Below are 23,247 nucleotides of genomic sequence, written 5' to 3' on the forward strand. Positions count from 1 at the left end.
CAGTTTTCAGTCTGAAACATTCTGGGTACCTCTCCCACACTTAGATCCTCCACATCTCCAAGGGTGCGAGGAGAATCATAAAAAAAACTAAAACCGCCCACCCCCAAAAAAGACCAAATAAAAACAATTAAAATTTGCTAATCTTTCACGCAGAGTGGAGTACAGTTCTGTATTGTGTAAAACACACATCTCTCACAAGCGTCAACAAATGCAAACAGAAACAGTCAAACTCCAACCTCACAACCCCCCCCCCCCCCCCTGCCCCCACCCCCACCCTCCCCCTCCCCAACAATAACAGATTTCAGACCCAGAGGAAAAAGCACACCCAGAATGGCTAGGGTTTCCATAACTTGAGCAATCCATCCTCTGAATACGTGCCGATGAGGTTCTGGTGGGGGTGGTGACAGATGCCGATGACGTCTTTTTCGTGAACCTGCACACCACAACCATCCACACAATCTCTTTACAAGTTTTACACACACACACACACACACACACACCTATACCTACACACACAACCAAAACACAGGTTTGTCAAACAGAATAACACAGATGTGCACACAACGGCAACCAAAACACAGGATTACAAAACAGAAACATGGACACATACACACACACGCAAGACCAGACCACAGGGATATTAAACAGAATCACACAAACCTGCACACACACACAGAGATAACCAAAACACAGGTTTTTAAATAGAACCACACATGCATACACACACATGAACAACCAAAACACATGGTTATTAAACAATCGTGTACACACACACACACACACACAGATGACCAGAAACACAGGATTATTACACAGTGTCACATACAACTGCACACAAAAAAAGTAAGTGAGTGGTAAAACAAAGACGAAAGGGCCAGAATAAGAACAGGACAGACAGGGCTCGAGCGAGCTCGTGAGCGTGCGAGCGACTCACAGTGAGGGTCCTTTCCAGCTTTGCCGGTGGTGATGCTGAAGCAGTAGAGCACCATGTCCTCCCCCACGCAGTAGATCCACTCGCCGCGAGGGGACAGCGTGGCGCACACAAAGTCCCCGCCCTCCCGCTTCCCGCTGGAGAAACTGCGCACAATCTGCACGGGGCAACCGTCACTGAAGTGTTAACGTCTGACTCTGTGTGTGTGTGTATGTGTGTGTGTGTGTGTGTGTGCGTGTGTGTGTGTGTGATTGTGTGTGTCTGTGTGTGTGTGTGTGTGTGTGTGACAGCGTGGCATACATAAAGTCCCCACCCTCCCGCTTCCCGCTGGAGAAACTGCGCACAATCTGCACGGGGCAACCGTCCCTAAAGTGTTAATGTCTGACTGTGTGTGTGTGTGTCTGTACCTGTGTGCCTGTGTGTGTGTGTGTGACAGCGTGGCATACATAAAAGTCCCCGCCCTCCTGCTTCCCGCTGGAGAAACTGCGCACAATCTGCACGGGGCAACCGTCCCTAAAGTGTTAATGTCTGACTCTGTGTGTGTGTGTGTGTGTGTGTGTGTGTGTCTGTGTCTGTGCCTGTGTGTGTGATTGTGTGTGTCTCTGTGTGTGTGTGTCTGTGTGTGGTGTGTGTGTGTGTGTGTGTGTGTGACAGCGTGGCATACATAAAGTCCCCGCCCTCCCGCTTCCCGCTGGAGAAACTGTGCACAATCTGCACGGGGCAACCATCCCTAAAGTGTTAATGTCTGACTCTGTGTGTGTGTCTGTGCCTGTGTGTCTGTGTCTGTGTCTGTATGTGTGATTTGTGTGTGTGTGTGTGTGTCTCTGTGTGTGTGTCGTGTGTGCGTGTGTGTGTGTGTGTGTGTGCGTGCGTGTGTGTGTGTGTCTGTCTGTGTGTGTGTGTGTGTGTGTGTGTGTGTGTGTGTGTGTGTGTGTGTGTGTGTGTGACAGCGTGGCGCACACAGTCTCCACCCTCCCGCTTCCCGCTGGAGAAACTGCGCACAATCTGTACGGGGCAACCATCCCTAAAGTGTTAATGTCTGACTCTGTGTGTGTGTGTGTGTGTGTGTGTGTGTGTGTGTGTGTGTGTGTCTGTGCCTGTGTGTGTGTGTGTGTGTGTGTGTGTGTGTCTGTGCCTGTTTGTCTGTGTGTGTGTGACTGAAAGTCCACCGCTTTAACCACTCAGCTGTAGCACCCCTTCTTCTCCTTCTTCTGCATCCGTGGGCTGCAACTCCCACGTTCACTCACATATACGCGAGTGGGCTTTTACGTGTATGACCGTTTTTACCCCGCCATGTAGGCAGCCATACTCCGCTTTCGGGGGTGTGCATGCTGGCTATGTTCTTGTTTCCATAACCCACCGAACACCGACATGGATTACGGGATCTTTAACGTGCGTATTTGATCTTCTGCTTGTGTATACACACGAAGGGGGTTCAGGCACTAGCAGGTCTGCACATATGTTGACCTGGGAGATCGTAAAAATCTCCACCCTTCACCCACCAGGCGCCGTCACCGTGATTCGAACCCGGGACCCTCAGATTGACAGTCCAACGCTTTAACCACTCGGCTATTGCGCCCGTCGTAGCACCCCTTCATTTATTACTCTTGTTTAATCAAGTTATCTGCGCGTTTGGGGTGGGTGGGTGGGTGGTGTGTGTGTGTGTGTGTGTGTGTGTGTGTGTGCTGATTGAGCTGGTTGTGGTTTTCCGCAATTCATCTTTATTCTTATCTGTCTATTATAATCAATGTGCAGTATAGTAGGCTATGTTTATAATTATATTTAAATAATGTTTCTTAATTCTTTCTGTTTTTACATTCAGAATACTAGTTATTACCTGCAGTGTGTGGATGTATGTATGAAACGATGTATGTGATATTTTTTTATATTTGTATCTTCGTAATCTTTGTAGGGGCTGTTGTTGGCTTTTACAGTTATGGTCCCCATGTTGTTTACTTGTCTATGTTGTGATTATGCACCTGACCAAATTTCTCCAGTTGGAGATAATAAAGTTATTCTTATCTTATCTTATCTTATTTAGGACGCTAATACAGGACACCACTGACTAACCTGGCCCTGAAAGTTGCTGATGACGACGGTGTTGGAGCGGTTGCAGACGACGAACTGCTCGGCGTTCTTCACCATGGGGTGGATGCTGTGCACCGTGATCTCCGTGCCCACCGTCCCGCCCAGCGACTTGAACGTGTTCACGCACTCGGCCGTCTTCACCGACCACACCTTGATCGTGCCGTCAGAGCTGGCGCTGTGGGTGTGACCGGTCAAAAACAAGGGTTAACTCATTCTGTTCTACACCACAGTTACATGTATGCCTGCTGCAACTCCCCTGGACCGGCACTACACGAGACCAAAGCAGAAAAAAAACCCAGGGTGGTTCACTAAAACGGCGAAAAACTGATGGAGAATTGTTGATTTAATTGGTTTGAACAGTTGGCACCTCTGTATATCCATGTGTCTAGGTTTCGGCATAGGAAGGATGGACCCAATTCTCTCCTTCCGCCGTCTTTAACTCTTTCCCAACCAAAGTTAACCCACTACAATCACAATACCACCACTACAATCACACCACCACTACAATCACACCATCACCACTACAATCACACCACCACTACAATCACACCACCACCACAACCACTACAATCTGAATCACACCACCGCCACCACCAAACCACCATCACACCACACAACACCACCACTACCACACCATCACCACACCACAACATCACTACCACCAAACCACCACAACTCCGAGGATAAATCAGAGTGAAGTGCCTTTCCCAAGGACACAATACCATGCTGAAACAAAACATCAAACCCTAATCACTGGTCACAAGTTAACTCTCTCCATACGAACGGCGAAAGAGACGACGTTAACAGCGTTTCACCCCAGTTACTATCATCAAAATATTGCAAGTGGAAGGCTCTTATACTGAAGAGGTGAACGTTGACAAAGAATACCACAATTCTGACAACGGAAGCTAAAGGTTGGGTCATTCAGACACCCACTGGACATCCGAGGGGTCTGTGTAGAGGAGAAGAGAGGACTGACCGTACTGAGTGAGTTAACTGCCCCACTGATTCTGCAATGGCGCATCCTTAGTGTAGGTGAATCCATAAACACAGACACAATTTTAAGAATTTTCATTCCAAAACGTTACCATAGCTACAAGTGACAGGCTGAAAAATACATGTATACCAACCAAATGTCCATGCATTTCAAAGGCATCTGAAAGCTCGTTTTGAAACTGAAACCTAATACTGCAAAGATATACTGTAACCTGTCTCAGTATGGCCAGTCCTCTCTTCTCCTCTACACAGACCCCTCGGATGTCCAGTGGGTGTCTGAATGACCCAACCTTTAGCTTCCGTCGTCAGAATTGTGGTATTCTTTGTCAATATTCACCTCTTCAGTATAAGAGCCTTCCGCTTGCAATATTTTGATGATGGTAATTGGGGTGAAACGCTGATAGCGTCGTCTCTTTCGCCGTTCGTATGGAGAGAGTTAATGGTGACAGAGGCAGAGACAGGCATACAGACAAACACAGAGACAGACAGAGAGAAAGAGACTCACAGGGACACAGAGAAAGAGAAAGAGAGCAAGAAGGACAGACAAACAAAGAGAGAGAGAGAGACTCAAAGAGAGACACAAAGAACGAGAGACAGAGAGATAAAAAGAGAACTTAGACACAGAGACAGAGAGAGAGAGAGAGAGAGAGACTGAGAGAGAGAGAGAAAGACAGAAAGAGAGAGAAAGAGAGAAAGAAAGAAAAAGAAAAGAAAATCACCAACCTGATCACCTGGTGACCATCTTGGTTAAACACGGCATCATTAACAAACGAAGTGTGACCTCTGAACTCCTTCAGCTGTTTTCCGGACTTCAGACCGTGGATTCTGAAACCATGGCAACAGCATCACTTAGCACACAAGCACAACGCACACTCCAAGGGTTGACGATGAGTGGAACTAAGGGGTGGGGGTGGTGGTGGTGGGGGGGTTAACTCAGTGCTGCCAGAAGGAGGAAAAAAAAACAACCCACAACCACCACACCACCACCACCACCACCACAACAATAACACACCACCACATGATGCCACCACAACAACCATGCTAACACCCCGCCATCATCACAACCACACCACCGCTGTCACAACCACCACACCACCACTACAATCACCAACACCACACCACCGCTGTCACAACCACCACACCACCACTACAATCACCAACACCACCACTGTCACAACCACACCACCGCTGTCACAACCACCACACCACCACTGTCACAACCACACCACCGCTGTCACAACCACCACACCACCACTGTCACAACCACACCACCGCTGTCACAACCACCACACCACCACTGTCACAACCACACCACCGCTGTCACAACCACCACACCACCACTGTCACAACCACCACACCACCACTGTCACAACCACCACACCACCACTGTCACAACCACCACACCACCGCTGTCACAACCACCACACCACCACTACAATCACCAACACCACACCACCACTACAATCACCAACACCACACCACCACTACAATTACCACCACCACCACCGCCACTACAATCACCACCACCACCACCACTACAATCACCACCACCACCACCACTACAATCACACCACCAACACCACTACAATCACATCACCACCACCACTACTATCACCACCACTACAATCACACCACCACCACCTCCACCACTACAATCACACCACCACCACCACAATCACACCACCCACCACCACTACAATCACCACCACCACCACCACAATCACACCACCCCCACCACCACCACTACAATCACACCACCACCACCACTTCAATCACACCACACCACCACTACAATCACACCACCACCACCACTACAATCACTACCATCACCACTACAATCACACTACCACCACCGCTTCAATCACACCACCACCACTACAATCACATAACCACCACCGCTTCAATCACACCACCACCACCACAATCACACCACCACCACCACTACAATCATTACCATCACCACTACAATCACACTACCACCACCGCTTCAATCACACCACCACCACCACTACAATCACATCACCACCACCACCACTACAATCACACCACCACCACTACAATCACACCACCCCCACCACCATCACCAAAACACCACCACCACTAAAATCACACCACCACCACCACAATCTGAATCACACCACCACCACCACCAAAACACCATCACACCACCACAACCACACCATCACCACACCACAACATCACTACCACCAAAACACCACAACTCCAACACCACACCACTTCCACCACCTCAACAACCACCATCACCAAAACCACCACAACTACCACCGACACACTACCACCACAACCACCACCACCACACTGGCCCTCCACACCACACCACACCTCCCTCGTCAAGCCCCCCTCCTCCCCCCCTCCCCTGCCCCCCAACCCCCTCCTCACCTGATGGTCATGTCGAAGGAGGCACTGAGAAGCTGACTGTTGTCGCGGGCGAAGCTGACGCAGGTGACGCCCTTGCCGTGTGCCTTCTCAAACTTGCGCAGACACTGGCCAGTGGTGATCTTCCACACCTGCACACACACACACACACACACACACACACACACACACACACACACACACACACACAATACTTACAGACACAGATTCCTAATCGATATATGTCGTCCAAATGCAAAGTCTAGTGAATTGATCCTTCTAACAGAAATACAGCCAAGGCTGGCGAAATTTGTTCATGAATGTTTCTCTTCTTAATATGTTTATGTTTCATTGTGTCTTATAAACTTTAAGGTTTTATGACAATAAAAAGTATTCTATTCTATTATATTCTATTCTCACACACACACATCAGTGTCACTGTCACTCGCCGGAGCAGAGATGCCAACCCCTGGCAAGTGTTTGTCGGAACAAATCAGGAAATCTGGTTGGAACATTTTGAATTTCGTAGGAACCTTCGGACTCCCGAGCCGCATCAGCAAACCTACAATTTAGCTTAACCCACCGAGCACAGATGCTGTTTGACCGAGACGCAACTTGATTTCGCCACGTTCTCTCTTGTTCAGGCAAATGATTAAGCTGACTGATCAACTCAATGTGCAACAGCCGAGTGGTAAAAGCGTTGAACTTTCAATCTGAGGGTCCCGGGTTCGAATCACGGTAACGGTGCCTGGTGGGTAAAGGGTGGAGATTTTTCCGATCTCCCAGGCCAACATATGTGCAGACCTGCTAGTGCCTGAACCCCTTTCGTGTGTATATGCAAGCAGAAGATCAAATACGCACGTTAAAGATCCTGTAATCCATGTCAGCGTTCGGTGGGTTATGGAAACAAGAACATACCCAGCATGCACATCCCCGAAAGCGGAGTATGGCTGCCTATATGGTGGGGTAAAAATGGTCATACACGTAAAAGCCCACATGTGTGCATACGAGTGAACGTGGGAGTTGCAGCCCACAAATGCAGAAGAAGAAGAAGAAGAAGAAGAAGAACCACCCTTTTGAACAGTTTTTTTACACATGAACCATGACAGTCATCTGCAAGTCAATGTTGGTTGTGTAACGGACAGAAGAAAGAACGCTGTTTCATTGCAAACTTGCATACTCACTCACTCACACACACATACACCCTCACACATACACTGCAATGCACACAAACACACACACACCCACACACACTATTCACAAATATGTCTAAAATCAAAAGGGTGGATAGACATTAAACAAAAAGAACAAACGATCACAAACATATACAGGCAAACACACACACACACACACACACACGTCACACACAGACACACACAAACAGACACACCACATGTCACACACATACACACACAACACTCACTTTTATCTTCCCATCTTGGGAGCCAGAAGCCAGCATCTCCGAGTCCCGGCTGAAGGTCAGGCACAGAACTGCGTCGTCCATCATCATGAAATTATCCTGTCACCATCACCACAACACGTCATCATCATGAAACCATCACCACAACACGTAATCATCATCATGAAATTATCCTGTCACCATCACCACAACATGTCATCATCATCATGAAATTATCCTGTCACCATCGCCACAACACATCATCATCATGAAACCATCACCACAACACGTCATCATCATCATGAAATTACCCTGTCACCATCACCACATGTCATCATCATCATGAAATTATCCTGTCACCATCACCACAACACGTCATCATCATCATGAAATTATCCTGTCACCATCACCACAACACGTCATCATCATCATGAAATTATCCTGTCACCATCACCACATGTCATCATCATCATGAAATTATCCTGTCACCATCACCACAACACGTCATCATCATCATGAAATTATCCTGTCACCATAACCACAACACGTCACCATCATCATGAAATTATTCTGTCACCATTGCCACAACACGTCATCATCATCATGAAATTATCCTGTCACCATCACCACAACACATGAAATTATCCTGTCACCATCACCACAACATGTCATCATCATGAAATTATCCTGTCACCATCACCACAACACATCATCATGAAATTATCCTGTCACCATCACCACAACATGTCATCATCATCATGAAATTATCCTGTCACCATCACCACAACATGTCATCATCATCATCATCATGAAATTATCCTGTCACCATCAATGTCATCATCATCATGAAATTATCCTGTCACCATCACCACAACATATCATCATCATCATGAAATTATCCTGTCACCATCACCACAACACGTCAACAATTATCCGCGCTCACACACACACAACTCACACTGCTCATTCATCACAAACTCTCTGTCGTCAAATGAATATCGTGAACACGCAGTCAGACACATATACCTCTCAACACAACACAACACAACACACACCTAACTTTGCATGCGTGTCCTGTAAACTTTGTTGAGGTTTAACTGACATAGAAATTGATTCTGATTCTCACTGACACGTACACTGTCATCATAAACTTTCTATTGTCAAATAAATGTTGTTTACACACACACACACACACACCTCCTCCACAACAACCACCCCACCGCCACACTCGCTCCCCCCACACATACAACATCCCCTCCTCCCCCATCAACCAATAAACTAAGGGACCCAAAACTCTCTATTGTCAAATAAAGGAAATTTTCTATCTAAAATTACGTTTACATAACATACTAACCGTGACCCAACTAGTGCAGACTCCGGCAGGGGTCTGACATTCCTGTCCTGTGCAAACTACTATCCACCTATGCGGAGAAAACGAAAGCAACTACGGCCCATAACCTCCCGGAAGTAGGTAACCTCCCCTTTGTCCCGCTAGCTAGCACCCTCTTTTTCCGGCAACCATCATGAGTCCTGCTCCTGTGCTCTTCATACGGCTAAGGTTTTTTTTTCCATATTTTCTGCCTGTCTGTCGATTCGCTGGCGTTCTTGATTTTTGTCAAATTATGTCTCCAAGCAGGTCACATAATTATGTAGCTTGATTGGGCAATCATGCTAAAATTAAGGCGCGATCGCAATCGATTTGCCGACACTCTGGGCCCTCTACTCCTGGCCCTCTCAACAACGCCAACCCGCCGCCTCCTCCACTTCCTCCGGTCGACTCCAGACCTCCACCACCTGTTGTTTATACATACACACACACATCCCTCCTCCACAACCTCAGCACCCCACCCCCACCCACACACAACAGCCCCCTCCCCTTCCCCCCCAATCAACCAACAAACTAAACACCGCACGGACCTGGGCCTGGTAACGCAGATCTTTGCGGATCTTGCCCGTGGTGAAGTTCCAAACCTCGATGAAGCCGTCCACTGACCCCGTCACCAGGTACTGGCCGTCAGGGGAAAACCTCGCACACTCCACGTGGGCCTTGCTGCCAAACTGCGTCACACGCCATACCCACCATGCACACAATGTCAGTTTCTCTAAGAGGAGTAACTGCGCTCAGACAAATCCGTATACACTACACCACACACAATATCAGTTTCTCTAGAAAGCGTAACTGCGTTCAGACAAATCCATACATAATACACCACACACCGTCCTCAATATCAGTTTCTCTAGAAAGCGTAACTGCGTTCCGACAAATTCAATCCATATACACTATACCATATACCATACACAACGTCACTTTCTCTAGGAGGCGTAACTGATTCAGACAAATCCATATAATATACGGTACACCATACACTGCTCTCAATATCAGATTGTCAAGAGGTGTAACTGCATTCAGACAAATCCATACACACCAACCATATACCATACACACAACGTCACTTTCTCTACGAGGCGTAACTGATTCAGACAAATCCATATAATATATGGTACACCATACACTGCTCTCAATATCAGATTGTCTAGGAAGTGTAACTGCATTCAGACAAATCCATACACCACACCACACACCATACACACAAATGTCAGTTTGTCTAGGAAGTGTAACGGCGTTCAGACAAATCCATACACTACACCACACACACAGCTTGTTCAGTATGTCTGTTACACCTACCTTGATAAACGTACAGCTGGTGGGTATGCTGTTCACTTACCTTGATAATTACTAAGATGTGTGTGCGTATGTTGTTCACCTACCTTGAATAAATATGTCTAAGTGTGGGTATGTTGTTCACCTACCTTGATAAACGTACAGCTGTGTGGGGTATGCTGTTCACCTACCTTGATAAACGTACAGCTGTGTGGGGTATGTTGTTCACCTACCTTGATAAATAAACTATGCTGTGTGAGGTATGTTGTTCACCTACCTTGATAAATGTACTATGCTGTGTGAGGTATGTTGTTCACCTACCTTGATAAATGTAATATGCTGTGTGGGGTATGTTGTTCCACCTACCTTGATAAATGTACACAGCTGTGTGGGATATGTTGTTCACCTACCTTGATAAATGTACACAGCTGTGTGGGGTATGTTGTTCACCTACCTTGATAAATGTACACAGCTGTGTGGGGTATGTTGTTCACCTACCTTGATAAATGTACACAGCTTCTTGGCGTATGTTGTTCCACCTACCTTGATAAATGAACTATGCTGTGTGGGGTATGTTGTTCACCTACCTTGATAAATGTACACAGCTGTGTGGGGTATGTTGTTCACCTACCTTGATAGATGTACTATGCTGTGTGGGGTATGTTGTTCCACCTACCTTGATAAATGTACAGTGCTGTGTGGGGTATGTTGTTCCACCTACCTTGATAAATGTACTATGCTGTGTGTATGTTGTTCCACCTACCTTGATAAACTTGTTGAGCTGTATTTATGTTGTTCATATACCTTGATAAACTTGTTGAGCTGTATTTATGTTGTTCCACCTACCTTGATAAACTTGAGCTGTATCTATGTTGTTCCATCTACCTTGATAAACTTGAGTTGTATTTATGTTGTTCCACCTACCTTGATAAACTTGAGCTGTATTTATGTTGTTCCACATACCTTGATAAACTTGAGCTGTATTTATGTTGTTCCACCTACCTTGATAAACTTGTTTAGCTGTATTTATGTTGTTCCACCTACCTTGATAAACTTGTTGAGCTGTATTCTTGTTGTTCCACCTACCACCTACCACCAGCATGTACACTCTGCTGTAACAGAGACGTATGCGCTGGCTTGGCCATGTTGTGCGCATGGACAACAGACGGATCCCTAAAGACCTCCTCTACGGAGAACTTGTGCAGGGAAAACGTCCCACAGGCAGACCACAGCTGCGATTCAAAGACGTGTGCAAGAGGGACCTAAAAGCCTTGAACATCGACCAGAACAACTGGGAAGCAACAGCCCTCGAACGGTCAGCCTGGAGACAGACTGTGCAGAAAGGTCTTTCCAAGTTCGAAGAGACACTCGCTCAGCAGCACGAGGAAAAGAGAATGAGAAGAAAGGCTGCAGCCCAGGCAGACAGACCAGCGTCAGACTTCATCTGTGCCCTCTGCCACAGGGACTGTCATTCCCGCGTCGGACGGGCCAGCCACACCCGACGCTGTACCAGAATAAACACCTTGAGCGCAACTCCATAGTCTTCAGAGACTGAAGGATGCCTACAAAATTTATGTTGTTCACCTACCTTGATAAACTTATTGAGCTGTATTCATGTTGTTCCACCTACCTTGATAAACTTGCTGAGCTGTGTGGGGTATTTCTCCTCTTCCTGTTCCTTAACAGCTGCCTTGCCACGGAACACATCAATGGTTGTGCCTGAACAAACACAGCGAAGGCGGCGATTATTACTGTTGTCATTACTGATAATTATCAATATATGTAATATAGTGCGAATTTTCACTCAGAGACCAAGCTCTAAACGCTTTACAAAAACCAAGTCATTTGCACAACGGCTGTCACCATGGGTAGAGCCAACTGACAACTAACTGCTTATCATTCGTTTCCTGTGACATTCAGTCTGGTTTCAGTTGTGGGCACACATAAACAAGTATATTGGGGCAGATTTTTCTGCAGTTTTTTTTTTTTTTTTTTTTTTTTTTTTTTTCCGGCAGCAAGCCTTGTAGCGATGCACTCTTCCTGGAGAGAGCGACCTGAAGTCCACAGAGAGGTACCGGTTGTGACAAACAGTAATATAACACAATATGATATAATGTCATGGATAAACCAGGTCTAAATAGACGTCATTCTTTCTCTGTCTCTGGACCTTGCATTTGGAATGAACTTCCTCTTTGGCTTCGTCAAGTCTCCACACTCAGCTCTTTCAACCCACCTCTTCCCAAAATAGCCTCCCTTGCCTGCCTCTTCAGTTTCTCCAGTTTTAAGAGTTAGGCATGCGTGTGAATGACTGGTGTGAAAGCGCTTTGATTTGTCTCTGCACAAGATGTAGCACTATATAGATACTAATTATTATTATTATTATTACTTGTGGACAACATACACACACACACACACATCTCTCTCTCTCTCTCTCCCTCTCCATACACATGGTCATTATACATCGAAACACGCTGACTCATAGATACATATTATGGACTATACATAGACTGCATACTATACAGCAGAAATAACTCTCTTCTCTTCTCACAAAACCATCTTCACTTTTTTTCCCCCCTGACAGAAACCCCCAGGGGAACTTCTAAATCCTGTGTGAAGGGCAGTAACTCCGCACAGAACTCACACATACCAAACAAACAACAACAAAAACTGAAATAAGGCTTAATTTGTATTTGTATTTCTCTGTGTGAAATTCAGGCTGCTCTCCCCAGGGAGAGCGCGTTGCTAAACTACAGCGCAACCCTTTTTTTAATATATTTTTTCCTGCGTGCAGTTTTATTTGTTTTTCCTATCAAAGTGGATTTTTGTACAGAATTTTGCCAGGAACAACCCTTTTGTTGCCGTGGGTTCTTTTACGTGCGCTAAGTGCATGCTGCACACGGGACCTCGGTTTATCGTCTCATCCGAATGACTAGCGTCCAGACCACCACTCAAGGTCTAGTGGAGGGGGAGAAAATATCGGCGGCTGAGCCGTGATTCGAACCAGCGCCCTCAGATTCTCTCGCTTCCTAGGCGGACGCGTTACCTCTAGGCCATCGCTCCACTGTTATGCAACAGCTCATGACCTGCATAAAACGTCAGTTTTACACACAAGTAAATTGGGAAAGATTTCAATTAGGAAGAATGATAAAAAAAAATAAATAAAATAAAAATAAAAAAAAAGATTTATTATATTTTATACATCAAACATGTTCTTGAAAAAATCTGAAGCAGTGTGCGCATCTAAAACTGTGAAAACTGACTCTCACCATGTGATCTGTTGTGTGTGTGTGTGTGTGTGTGCTGGTTTTTTCAGTCTCTAAAAACTCAGCTACAAATACAGATACCTCATCACGACAGTTGCCCATGATCGAAGGCATGTCCAATCAATCATTCTGAGCCATTTTTGTCCATAAAAATCATCAACTTTAAAGATTCATAGCTCAGAAACCTCTCATCCACCTGCTTCAAAATGGCTGCACTGAAGGAGTAAGAAATGTATGTCTGCAGACGGGCACAATAGCCCAAGTGATTAAAGCTGTTGGACTGTTAATCTGAGGGTCCCGGGTTCGAATCACGGTGACGGCGCCTGGTGGGTAAAGGGTGGAGATTTTAACGATCTCCCAGGTCAACATATGTGCAGACCTGCTAGTGCCTGAACCCCCTTCGTGTGTATATGCAAGCAGAAGATCAAATACGCACGTTAAAGATCCTGTAATCCATGTCAGCGTTCGGTGGGTTATGGAAACAAGAACACACCCAGCATGCACACCCCTGAAAACGGAGTAAGGCTGCCTACATGGCGGGGTAAAAACGGTCATACACGTAAAAGCCCACTCATGTGCATACGAGTGAACGCAGAAGAAGTACGTCTGCTCTCGGTGCATTATGGGACTGCTAATTTTAAGCGAAAGTAAAGGTAAATGAACACTGTTTAGTTGGCCGCATCTGGCGGCTCAGGGACTGAATAGGCACTTCTGGTGGGCCACATCGGATGATTCATGGGGCAGAGTGTTAAAAACACTGAACTAAAGACACAATTAGGATTCATTTCATATCAAAACACACACACACACATAAATGCACCCACACAACACACACACACCCAACCATCTACACTCACACACACACACACACACACAATCCACACCCACACACATACACACCCACCTACACTCACGCCCACCCATCCACACACACACACTCATCCATCTACACACACACACACACACACACACACACCCATCTACACACACACACCCATCCACACACACACACACATCCATCTACACATACACACACACACCCATCCACACACACACACTCACCCACCTACACTCACACACCCCCACCCTCCCACCCACATACACATACCAGGGGGCAACAACCCTTGATGCTGCTGCCACTTCAACGCCTGCCCCAGCAACGCCAACAGACGAGACGGTGGCACCACGTTTACCTCGCCTGCCAGAGCCTGTGCGATGGCTTGACGTCGCTTCTCCTTTGTCTGTCCGTCCACATAAGCCTGAGAAAAAGGGGCAGTTCAATCAGTATTTGACGGGCGCAATAGCCAAGTGGTTAAAACATTTGACTGTCAATCTGAGGGTCCCAGGTTCGAATCACGGTGACGGCGCCTGGTGGGTGAAGGGTGGAGATTTTTACAATCTCCCAGGTCAACATATGTGCAGACCTGCAAGTGCCTGAACCCCCTTCATGTGTATATGCAAGCAGAAGATCAAATACGCACGTTAAAGATCCCGTAATCCATGTCAGCGTTCGGTGGGTTATGGAAACAAGAACATACCCAGCATGCACACCCCCGAAAACGGAGTATGGCTGCCTACATGGCGGGGTAAAAACGGTCATACACGTAAAAGCCCACTCGTGTGCATACGAGTGAACATGAGAGTTGCAGCCTGCGAACAAAGAAGAAGAAGAAGAAGAAGAAGAAGAAGCAGTATTATTTTCAATTTTAATTTTTCATTTCTGCTGACACCCCGTCGTCTGCACAGTCTCAGTGACATTACACTCCAACACTGCTCGTTCTGAATTAACTATACACACATAATAGTGGAGTGATGGCCTAGAGGTAACGCGTCCGCCTAGGAAGCCAGAGCATCTGAGCACGCTGATTCGAATCATGGCTCAGCCACCAATATTTTCTCCCCCTCCACTAGACCTTCAGTGGTGGTCTGGACGCTAGTCATTCGGATTAGACGATAAACCGAGGTCCTGTGTGCAGCATGCACTTAGCGCACGAAAAAGAACCCACAGCAACAAAAGGGTTGTTCCTGGCAAAATTCTATAGAAAAATCCACTTCGATAGGGAAAACAAATAAAACTGCACGCAGGAAAAAATACAAAAAAAAAAACGGGTGGCGCTGTAGAGTAGTGACGCACTTTCCCTGGGGAGAGCAGCCTGAATTTCACACAGAGAAATCTGTTGTGATAAAAAGAACTACAAATACAAATACAAGTCACACCCAGGTTCGTCTGTCACAGTCCCAGCACTGGCAGTCTACATGGAACTATCGATGCTAGGTCGCCAGGAGGCCACACATCAGAAGAGACCCTGCACTGCTACTGAGTCATTCCAATGGTGTTCAGTGGCGCCTGTTCTGATATTCAGCTCTAGCATGACCAATATTGGGCCGTGGTCAAGAAACCCAATCATGTATGGAATGTCCTCTGAATAAACAACAGACAAAACTAAATGAAAAAAAAAAGAGAAAAAGTTTTCTAAATAAAACTGCATTCTACAAAACAACCGTGACTCACAAACGCGCCAAGGTACAGCAGTTAGCTATCCTGTCGACACGAACACACCAGTCTATGGTAAGAATGTCAACAGACCTGTGGAAAAACCCATCGCAAAATCACCTGACCCCCACCCCCATCCTCCCGCACCCCACAGAGTTAGTAAAACTTCCCCTTCCTTCCTCTGCCATTCTTCCCTCACCCTGTACTGTCCTATAGGCCACAGCACTTCCGACAACATAAACAGGTGTCTCCAACACTTGATGCGTACCCTGGTGACATCAATACTCTTGTATGCATGTGAATCGTGGACCTTAACAGCTGAAATAGAAAAGACAATACCGTCAACTGAGATGAGATGCTTTCGAAGACTCCTGGGCATCTCCTATAAAGATCATATCACGAACGAAAAAGTTCGAAACAGAATCAGGCAAGTCATTGGGCCCTACGAAGACCTGTTGACCTTGGTCAAGAGACGCAAGCTCAAATGGTATGGCCATGTCATGAGATCATCAGAACTTGCCAAGACATTCCTGCAGGGCACAGTGCAAAGGGGAGAAGGAGAGGCAGACAGAGGAAGAGATGGGAGGACAACATCCCAGAATGGACGGGCTTGAGGTTGAGCGATACAATCAGAAGGTCAGAAAACTGAGAGGATTGGAGGATGCTGGTTGCCAGATCACCTGTGGCGCCCCAACGGTCCACAAGACTACGGGATAGGTGAAGGTGAAGGTGAACACTTGGAAAACTGTAAAGGAAGCACTGCATGTTCTTTTTCTTCCTCGTTCATCGGATGGCGACTCCCACAAACACCTTTTTACCCCACTCCCACCCCCTCCTTCCACCACACCCACACCATCACCAAACTCCAATCCTCATCTCCACCCCCCTGCGCCCCTCCTCACACCTCTCTGGGATCGAAGTCGGAGCGAGCCTGCATGTTTTCCTGGTGGGAAACAAACACTTCCAGCCCCCCCCCCCCCCCCCTCTTTCCACCACACCCACACCATCACCAAACTCCAACCCTCACATCCACTCCCCACCCCCTCTCAGACTGGGGAACTGCCCAGGAGTTTCTTCTGAAAATAGGCCAGGGTCCAGGGGACACCTCAGGCCGAAAACGAAATTTGCGATTTTTTAAAAATTTTATTATTTTTTTTAAAGTTTAGGGGGCCTCTCCTAAAAGCTAAAACAATAATTCACAGTTTCTTTTCTGACACCAAAAAACTTTATTCCCCCCCCCCCCCCCCCCCACTGCTGAGAGTTCCCAGGCCTGGCCTCTTCACAACAGCCCCCCCACAACCCTACCCCCCCCCCCCCCCCCCTCCCCTCCCCTTTCACCTCTCTGGGGTCGAAGTATGAGCGAGCCAGCATGTTTTCCAGGTGGATGTAGCGGTCTGCCTGCTGGTGCTTCAGCATGATCATGGGGTCCGTCTGTCGCAGCAGTGACCTGGCCGCGCCCAGCTCCCGCAGCTCTATCAGCTCCAGCACAATCTGTTCACACACACACATGCGCGTGTACGCACGCACGTATACACACACATGCACACACACATGCATGCACACATACACACACGCACACACATACACACACCCACACAAACATACACACACACACATGCATGCACACACACACACCCACATGCATGCACACACACACATCCACACACGCATGCACATACACACACAGACACACACACACACACACGTACGCATGCACATGCACACACAAACAGACACACACACACACACGTACGCACGCACACACACACACACACACACAAACACGCGTACGCACCCACACACACATGTACACATACACATAATTATATATGTAAATATATTTTGTCAGCACGATGATACAAATAACTGTCACAACATGATAATCAGAAATTGTATGAACACACATATATATACACACACATATAAAGTGGAGTGATGGCCTAGACGTAACGTATCTGCCTAGGAAGCCAGAGAATCTGAGTGCACTGGTTTGAGTCCCAGAGCCGCCAGTATTTTCTCCCCCTTCCACTAGACCTTTAGTGATGGTCTGGACGCTAGTCATTTGGATGAGACGATAAACTGAGGTCCCGTGTGCAGCATGCACTTAGCGCACATAAAAGAAACCACAGCAACAAAAAGGTTGTTCCTGGCAAAATTCTGTAGAAAAATCCATTTCAATAGGGTAAACAACAACAACAACAAAAAATGCACACATGAAAAAATACACACACAAAAAAAAGGGTGGCGCTGTAGTATAGTGATGCGCTCTCCCTGGGGAAAGCAGCCCGAATTTCACAGAGAGAAATCTATTGTGATAAGAAGAAATGCAAATACAAATACAAACCGAGGTCAAGTGCGCAGCATGCACTTAGCGCACGTAAAAGAACCCATGGCAACAAAAGGGCTGTCCCTGGCAAAATTGTATAGAAAAATCCACTCCAATAGGAAAACAAATAAAATTGCAGGCATATAAAAAAAAAAATTTTTTTAATTTTAAAAAAAGAGAAAAAAAAGAGTGGTACTCTCAGTGTAGCAACACACTCTCCCTGGGGAGAGCACCCCGAATTTCAAACAGAGAAACATATAGTGACAAAGAAGAGTAATACAATACAATACGAATTACAATGTATTCAATAGGATATCTCCCCCCCCCCACCTCCCACTTACCGTGACCCACTGGTGCAGACTTCGGCTGGGATCCGATTCCCTGCCCGGTGCAAACTACCACCCGGCTGTAAGGGGAGAAGAGGAAAGTAGATGCGGCTAGTTAACCCCCAACCCCCAAGATATTACCTCCCCTGTACGTGCCAGTAGAGCGCCCTCTTCTTCTTCCGACAGCCATCTTCGATCCCTGACTTGTGCATCCAAGCAGCTATGTCTTTTTTTTTTTTTTTTTTTTGCATTTTCTTACTCTTGTTTCTTTGATGCTCTTGCTTCATAGATTGTCATGAAGTTCTTACAGGACACAGGGCTACCTCACTAATTTTTGGCGACGGGGCTAAGATTAAGCCTAGGACATAATATATGTGTATGTACACAAACATACACACATGTACACATGCAAACACGTTGCTGCTCCACATACCATAAAGAAAGCATACTCTTTCGGACCATAATAATAATAATAAAGGTATTTATATAGCGCTGGATCTTGTGCAGAGACAAATCAAAGCGCTTTCGCACCAGTCATTCACACGCATGCATAACTCTAATACTGTAGAAACTAAAGACAAGGAAGGGCAGGCAAGGGAGGCTATTTTGGGAAGAGGTGGGTTTTAAGGCCAGACTTGAAAGAGCTGAGTGTGGAGACTTGACGAAGCGAAAAAGGAAGTTCATTCACACACCCACCCACATACACGTGTACACACCCACACACCTGTTCATAGAGATCGATCAGCTTGTTGTCAGGCAGTTTCAGGGTCTGTATGGCATGCAGCACAGTGTCCCAGTGCCCTGCCTGGATGTCGGAGGTGAAGCTCTCCACAGAGTCCACCGTGTTGAGAGAAATGCCGCTCTCATCCTGCACACCACAACCACACCCAGTTCACCATCCTGTTTGATTTGATTTGATTTGATATGGATACTTTTATAGTGCCTATCCTCGGTCTGAAACCAAGCTCTAAGCGCTTTACAAACACTGTGTCATTTGCACCACAGGCTGCCTACCTGGGTAGAGCCAACTGACGGCTGCCATTTGGGTGCTAATCATTCGTTTCCTCTGTCAATGTCATTCAATCAGATTTCAGGCACACACACACACACACACACACACACACACACACACACACTCAGACAGACATGTAACATTTTACGTGTATGACCATTTTGTTTATTTACCCCGCCATGTATGGAGCCATACTCCATTTTCAGGGCAGTGCATGCTGGGTATGTTCTTGTTTCCATAACCCACCGAACGCTGACATGGATTACAGGATCTTTAACGTGCGTATGTGATCTTTTGCTTGCTTATACACAGGAAGGGGGCTCAAGCACTAGCAAGCCTGCACATATGTTGAACTGGAAGATCAGAAAAATCCCCACCCTTTACCCACCAGGCGCCGTTACCGAGTTTCAAATCCGGGACCCTCAGACTGAAAATCCAACGCTTTAACCACTCAGCTATTGCGCCTGTCGACTGTACAATTTTAAATACTTAACCATCCAGTGCGCACATATTTGTACAGAAATCTTTACTCAGAGATGTCTTCGTTTTCTTTTTTTTTTAATTATTTTTTTATCTATAACATTTTTTAACATGATGCACAGTGACACAGTCACACAGAAATAACAAAAATGTATCAATCATTACTGATGCATGAGAACACTCATCTGTACACACAAACTACACATACAAAGAAATTCCATGCACATGATAGAAGTAGAACACACAAACATGCACACATGTGGACATATCCATGTACATACAAAATATCTTACAAGTATTCATGAATACACAGACACATAAACACTGTGACATACAAATACATATTATGACGGGTGCAACAGCCGAGTGGTTAAAGCACTGGACTTTCAATCTGACTCTGAGCGTCCGGGGTTCGAATCTTGGTAACAACGCCTGGTGGGTAAAGGGTGGAGATTTTTCCGATCTCCCAGGTCAACACAGGCACAGACCTGCTTGTGCCTGAACCCCCTTCGTGTGTATACACAAACAGAAGATCAAATACGCATGTTACAGACCCTTTAATCCATGTCAGCGTTCGGTGGGTTATGGAAACAAGAACATACCCAGCAAGCACACCCCTCAAAACAGAGTATGGCTGCCTACATAGTGGGGTAAAAACGGTCATACATGTAAAAGCCCACTCGTGTACATACGAGCGAATGTGGGAGTTGCAGCCTACAAACAAAGAAGAAGATACATATTATATGTTTATAACAAATGCGCGCATGCATACATAACAATTTGAAAACACGGACACAGCAACACACTGAGGACTATACACAGACACAAAATGTTTACCTGCAGAACAGAGAGAGTCCTCAACAAATTGTTCTCCTTCAGATATTGTTCAATCAAACGTACGACACTGAAAAGCAAAACATACAATAATGATACATTCATGATAATATTATAACATCAGTAATATGGATAATACTGACAGCAAAAAATAATTCCTTGTAATCAGTGTAATATTATTTCATTATCATCAAGGCCTGACAAAGCGCGTTGGGTTACATGTTATGGGCAGACATCTGCTCAGCAGATGTGGTGTAGTGTATATGAATTTGTCAGAAGGCAGTGATGCCTCCTTGATTAACTGAACTGAACTGATCATAAATGAACTGAACTATCATGAAAAACTATTCCCCAGTTCATCAGTCACACGAAAGAATAACTAAGCTTTCATTACAGAATATACATCCACAACCATGCAGTTGTCAGTATCCGACAGTCTGTGCTTCAGTTTCAAAGTTTTCTTATTCTTTGCTGGGCCATTTTTTCCCCTATTTTCTTGGTTTTCTCTTGCAGCTTTGTTCACCTGATCAATGTACCTTCTACAGATTCTTTGAAATTGAAAAAAAAATCATTCAGGCAGATAGGTAGAACTAGAACTGGGGAAACTGCCTTGCATGTGCAAGCTGAAGAATTAAAATAATTCACTCATCACTGGATAGTAAATGTGATTCTTCTCACTTTCATGCAGTTTGTTCTGTATGCTCCTCTTTCTGATGTCATTTCTGGTCATTCTGCTCTTAACCACACTTTTGCTGATAATACTCAATTAAAAGAAGTCTGCAGAACCTAGCTAAGTAAACAAGCCTGATTTGTCAATCTCAATGCAAAAATGCATTCTTGATATTAAAACTTAAATCCGGAGTTTCAGTTTCAGTTTCTGGAGAGGCATCACTGCGTTTGGACAAATCAATATATACGCTACACCACATCTACTAGGCAGATGCCTGACAGCAGCATAAACCAACACGTTTGTCAGGCCTTGAGTGCATGCTTATAATATATTTTATGTACTTATCAGAGTGGATTTCTTTTACTTAATTTGGCCAGAGGACAACACTCTCATTGCCATGGGTTCTTTTCCAGTTCGCCAAGTGCAAGCTGCACAAGGGACCTCAGTTTATCGTCTCATCCGACAAACTGTCTAGACGCTCAGTTTGATTTTCCAGTCAAACATGCAGTACAAGACTACAACTGGGATATACATTACAAGACTACATCTGGGCCAGACAACATATCAAGTCAATTTTGGATGCATAAAACCAAAAACAAAACAAACAAAAAATGAAACAAACAGTTCATCAACTTCATCGTTCCATGAAAACCTTGCCAAACGCACCTGAGGCTTTATGTTGAAACTCACACAACTAGCAAAGTCCAGCTTGTTAGGAGTACGTTTGTTGTATGAATCTATACTCTTTACTGTACAGCACACTGTACGAAGTGAGCACATTCTAAATGTACTGTTGGACTTATTTGTAGCCTTGTGATGTGTGTGTTGGAAGTGTTGCAGGCAGCACAAAGCAGAAAATATATTGCTGTTGACCGCAGTCATGCGCGATTTCAAAATAATTGCCTGTGCAGGCCTGAGCATATATTCGTAGTTAAACTACAGCACACAAATATACCCACAAAAAAACAACGAACAAAGTATCGACAAAACACAGAATGACTTACTCGGCGGACTCAATCACCACAGCCATGTTGTTGAATTTCAAGACCGGAACTTCAGTGTGTGTTACTGAGACTATACACACAGTAGCATCGTTTCTTATCAGTACGACAAGACAAAATTCTGTATTTTCGAGTATAACAGATAGGCACTGGCGGGTTTTTTACATCCAGTCCCCGCCCTGAACAGGAGATCTACACTACACAATACCACATGAAGTTATAAGCATGGTAATGATAAGATACATAGAAAAAAAGACTGAACATAAAAACTGAGAACTCAAGCAAAACCTCAGTGACACTGACGCGGCGGCACGCACTACGGCGTACGCACGCACGCACGCACACACACACACACACACACACACACACACACACACACACACACACAC

General features: G+C 45.7%; 1 protein-coding gene across 1 annotated transcript; it reads right to left on the reverse strand.

Moving 5' to 3' along the window:
* Window positions 1–291: 291 nt before the first annotated feature.
* On the reverse strand, window positions 292–22,908 carry LOC143277949 (WD40 repeat-containing protein SMU1-like). Its single transcript, XM_076582931.1, is given in 14 exon segments — window positions 292–433; window positions 935–955; window positions 957–1,088; window positions 3,002–3,194; window positions 4,739–4,840; window positions 6,416–6,543; window positions 7,815–7,910; window positions 9,708–9,848; window positions 12,083–12,171; window positions 14,824–14,974; window positions 17,548–17,700; window positions 19,586–19,729; window positions 21,191–21,257; window positions 22,862–22,908. Coding segments are annotated over 14 exon segments (1,542 nt in total). The 5' UTR covers window positions 22,888–22,908; the 3' UTR covers window positions 292–334.
* Between the last annotated feature and the right edge of the window lie 339 nt (window positions 22,909–23,247).

Source organism: Babylonia areolata, chromosome 35 (genome assembly GCF_041734735.1).
Source record: "Babylonia areolata isolate BAREFJ2019XMU chromosome 35, ASM4173473v1, whole genome shotgun sequence".
Taxonomy (NCBI): domain Eukaryota; kingdom Metazoa; phylum Mollusca; class Gastropoda; order Neogastropoda; family Buccinidae; genus Babylonia; species Babylonia areolata.